Source organism: Aplysia californica, unplaced genomic scaffold (assembly GCF_000002075.1).
Source record: "Aplysia californica isolate F4 #8 unplaced genomic scaffold, AplCal3.0 scaffold00137, whole genome shotgun sequence".
NCBI lineage: Eukaryota > Metazoa > Mollusca > Gastropoda > Aplysiida > Aplysiidae > Aplysia > Aplysia californica.
In genome coordinates this window covers 582,850-587,842 of record NW_004797407.1, presented here as the reverse complement: position 1 = coordinate 587,842, position 4,993 = coordinate 582,850, and the positions used below count along the sequence as shown (strand labels likewise).

General features: G+C 39.5%; 1 protein-coding gene across 1 annotated transcript in view; it reads right to left on the bottom strand.

The window, feature by feature from the left end:
* Window positions 1-4,993, bottom strand: part of LOC106011530 — an 11,139-nt gene that overhangs the window by 4,503 nt on the left and 1,643 nt on the right. The window contains exons 2-4 of the mRNA XM_013081568.1: window positions 3,674-3,875; window positions 832-954; window positions 390-566 (exon numbers count right to left, since the gene is read on the bottom strand). Of these exons, the coding sequence (XP_012937022.1) occupies window positions 390-566; window positions 832-954; window positions 3,674-3,875 (502 nt within the window). The remainder of the gene's footprint in view (window positions 1-389; window positions 567-831; window positions 955-3,673; window positions 3,876-4,993) is intronic.

Genomic DNA, 4,993 nt, shown 5'->3' with positions numbered 1-4,993 from the left:
CCCCCATAGGCCCCTGACTCTTTCTGCAGCCGTTCTACTGCTACACCTTGGCTCCTTCTTACTGCCGTCTTTCAGCCACACCCCTGATCTTATGATAGGAAAGATCTACACCTAGCCTTCTCGGAGAAGGAGGAAAAATCTCGGAGGTCCCGTAGTGTGCAAATTGTACTTTAAATTGAAAATGTTTGGTGTGTCCCGTGCGCTCATATGACCTTATGTAATTGCGAATGCCGTAAAACACTTTACCAACAAAAAATAGATAATATATATTATATATATTATAGTTTATATGTGTGTATATCTGAGACATATTATAAAAGAGAGCTAGATCACATATACAGACATTAGACAGACAGACAGACAAACACACGCACAAACAGATGGCGTACCGGTGTGTTGGCCTCGCCCTTGTACGCAATGTTCAGTGGGTTCCAGTCGTGGAGAGGGGTCAGGTAGATGATCTCCAGGGGAAAGGCGTAGCTGACCTTGGCAGACTCCATGGTACAGTCACCGTTCTCTTCTGACTGGCCGGGGGCACAGTACAGGTAGGAGATTCCGGCCACTTCCTGGGGAGATTTAAGCCGTTTTCGACACAAAGTAGGTTACGATTTTCTCTCATGACGCTAAACAGGTTAGCTACCATTTTCTCTCGGATGTACAAGAAGTCTCGTGAGGATTTCTGTATCTCTCTCTTGCACTCCCTGTCTTTCTATCACAGTCTCTTGCACGTACATATAGTTTTCTCTCTCTCTCTCTCTCTCTCTCTCTCTCTCTCTCTCTCTCTCTCTCTCTCTCTCTCTCCCACACACACACACACACAAACACACTCACAGGTCGAGTGTTTTGAGCCACAAACAAGTTCCTATCGTTGAAGCCTCTGTGTGCGATGTTACTGCCCATAGCCCCGTCCTCAGCCAGCAGGTACCAGCGGTGGTAGTTGGCGGCGTTCAGCTCCTGTTAGTTTTAAAAAAATATTTTTAAAATGTAAAGAAAAAATCTATAGATAAACAATAATTTTTAAAAAGAGTGAGAGAGAGAAACCAGAAAAAAAGAGCTTAAGACTTTTATATTGATACAACTTGTTTAGATTTTTGCATGTTTAGATTTAACGTGGGTGATCTTCAACTTGTGTAGATCTACACCAAAATTATGACAATGTATAGATTCAACAAGTCAAGAATCAAATGTATAGATTCATCGAGCATAGCTTCATCCTGTTCAAATTCGAAGTGCATAGTTTAAACATGTTTAGATTCAACGAGTACAGATTTACATGTTTAGATTAAAAAAGTAACGATTCAACATGTCATACCTTCCACATTATTATATTATAGCTTCAACCTATCAAGACTTTACTCGTTTAAATACAACATGCTCAGATTCAGTATATTTAGATTCAACGGGTTTGAGATTCAACGATAGTATAGATTCAACATGCTTAGATTCAACGATAGTATAGATTCAATATGCTTAGATTCAACGATAGTAAAGATTCAACATGCTTAGATTCAACGATAGTATAGATTAAACATGCTTAGATTAAAAAGGTATAGCTTCATCATGTTTAAATCCCAGTATATTTAGATTCAACGGGTTTGAGATTCAACGATAGTATAGATTCAACATGCTTAGATTTAACGATAGTATAAATTGATCATGTTTAGATTCAACGGGTATAGATTCAACATGCGCTCTGCTCTGTCTGGAGAAAGAACTTGTCAAAGGTACCAGCTTTGATAACAGTTCTATCTGACATGTTTGGCCGTTATTAGATATTGAGATCTTGAGGCAAGAAACCAAATAAATGTTCTGTCTTTTCTATCACTATTGTCAGATTATTCGGAGTCGGTATTAAGATATTCACAGAATTGCATTTTAGAAAGCTTTATATCTTGTGAAACATCAAATTTATCAAAACTAGGTCTACTGAGCAGATAGAACTTTTAATTCTGATGTAGCTAGGTGGTGTCGGCTTCATCTTCTTTTTCTACCGGCTGGCCTCTGCGGCAGACAGACAGGTAGGAGGCACCCTCTAGTGGCCTTGTCCAGTATACATCCGGGCCTGGTCTCGCGTTGTTCTCCATAAGTGGGCCACGATGTGCTTCCCCCCGCGGACACTCATACAGTGCGTGCTGCAGGTCGTCAGGACTGACGTCATAAACAGACCCACACGCTAGACAGGAATCATTGGGAGCGGAGCCTATTGCATCGGCGCAAGACTGCAAGATGGGGCTCTTCGCGTTGCATCTTACTGCGATAACATTCTTTTCTGTCTGACAGTTAGGTCTCTCTTTCTTTGTCCCTCTCCGGTGGTGGCTTCACATTTCCCCCGACAAAGTGGTGTACTCCCGCTTTCTCCCACGAGTGGGCAATGATATAACGCGAGATACAAGAGCTTGCCTTGCGTTACACCATGTTCAGCTCAAGTAGCTAGTTGATTAACGCTTGTGCAAAAGTATGTGCACATTGGCAAATTAATTTATTAATGAGCAAGAACATTTTAAACTATTTTTTAAAATCTTAAATTGGTTTCTTTTGTCTCCTTTTAAGCTCTGGCAGACGAAAGTCGAAAAAAAATATATAAACAATTTTTTTTTTTAACCATAAGGGGGAAACTTAACTCAACCCTTCCATCGTCAGAATGGAGTGCCAGGTCTGAAACTGATATCAGCGATCATGGTTTGCAACTTATTTCTCTACTGGGATGCTTTCCATCTTTCTTTTATCGTCACTGCCTTGATGTATCATTCATTTCTCAACGTTGTAGACCAAATTATATCAATTTTACTTTTCAATGTAGAATTATAAAAACATCTCGAATACAATTATTAAACAAACAGTTACAGACCGGAAAAGTATGTTCATAACAACAGGTCGGTCAGCTGTTCAGAAGTACTGAGCCCAAATTTGCAACAACAAAAAAAATAGGTTTGAATTAATTGCATTTAAAAATGTGTTTAGTTGTTTGCTTGTGCATAAGAAATGCTGTATCGAAATTCAAATTGTAAATGATGAAAAAAAAAACCAAAGAAAGATAATGATAATATATGATGTAGGTAGAACTTCCACAATAATGAACAGTCTAGTTTCCCTCTCTCTTGAAAAAAAGTATTATGGGTCTAGTATATTTCAAACAACTTGCGGCAAAATAGTCACTAACAGCGTCTGAGGTGTAGTGATTAGGCAGGCACTTTGCTATCACATGCAGGAGACCCGAGTTCGATTCCCGAATGAGGAGACATTTCTTTGAGCATCTTAGTCTTTCTGCTGGGATGCGTTATCCTTCTCAGCCCGTGTTGGCCCTGACAGGCAGGGTCAGAAGCCTGTCTCCTAAATGATCTAAATTGTGTCAACAGGGGCTTAAAACACATCGTTGGTTTCGCAAGCAACCCACTTAAGTTCGTTTGGGTATTATTTACGCCCGAGACAAAAAAAACTAGTCTTTTATTACGTTGTTCCGTTCAGAAATCATGAAAAGCAAGACCATAGTAAGCTTTGACCATATAGCAATGGATTCTGGTGATATTGAAAGGTATATCTTTGATAAGAGGTTTATGAGGGTCTAAAATTTGAAAATTCTCAAAATTCTGATTATAGTGCTGGATCCATAACAACAACAACACTGGATCGATTGAAGTGAGTTGCTTGCGACCGCGAAAACAAGCACACTCACCTGCCCAGTGTGCACGTCCAGCGTGTTAAGGTTAAAGGTCGAGTCTCTGAGCACAGCACCGTAGTTGTCTTTGCCAGGGATCTCTGCCATGATCTCATCCAGAAGGTCCCAGCGGTCAAACTGGTCACGTGTGTGCCTGTTTAAGTTGAACCGGGCTCCGCGAAGCTTCATGTATTCATCCAGTGTCCTTCTCCTGGCGAATCTGTGTGTAATAACGTCAGAGTGTGACATTAGACCTTGGATATCCGTGATATGATGTCAGAATGTGACATTTAACCTTGAACCTCTGAGATATGATGTCAGAGTGTGCCATTAAATCATAAATCTTTGTGATATGACGTCTGAGAGTGACATTAAACCTTGAATCTCTGTGATATCACGTCTGATTGTGGCATTAGATCTTGGATCTCTGTGATATGATATCAGAATGTGATATTTAACCTTGAACCTCTGAGATATGATGTCAGAGTGTGACATTAGACCTTAAACCTGTGTGACATGACGTCAGTGTGTGACATTAAACCTCGAGTTTCTGTTATGACGCCAGGGAGCGATATTAAACATCAAATATGTATATACGCGATGACATCAAAGTGCATTAAACATTAGATCTCTTACGCACACAGCAATAAACACAAACACACATGACAATAATAATATACGCATACTCACAAACAGACCCACAATAACAATAAAATGAATTAACAGTGTTAACAACAATAATGTTAAGGCTTGTTAAACAATCAATATGTGAAATCAAACGTTGACAAGCTTTGTCTAATGACGTAAGAGAGTGAAATCAAACTAGATACACTTTGATATGTACTATTACTATTACTGTTATTATTATTATTATTATTATTATCATTATTACTATTGCTGTTATTATTATTCTCTGAGTGGAAGAGTCTTTGACATTTTAGAAGAAAGCAAATCACCTGTGGTCACACTAAGACTTGAAGAGATGGGTGGATGGATGGATGGGAGGACGGACGGATGGAAGGATGGATGGATAGATGGATGGGTGGATAGATGGATGGATGGATGGATGGATGGTGGATGGATGGATGGATGGATGGATGGATGGATGGATGAATGGATGGATGAATGAAAGGAAGGCTTGGATAGAGGAATGAATTAGAGACAAGTAAAAATTCAATGGATAAAGCGATGGACAGACAACAAAAAAACAAAACAAAATTTTTAAAAAATTATACCTGAAATGCAGATCTCCTGACAGCTAGAAGTAGGTCAGCGATGGGTGGATGGAGAAATGCATGAACAAGTAATAGGATAGAGCTATGAAAAGAGAGAAAGGGG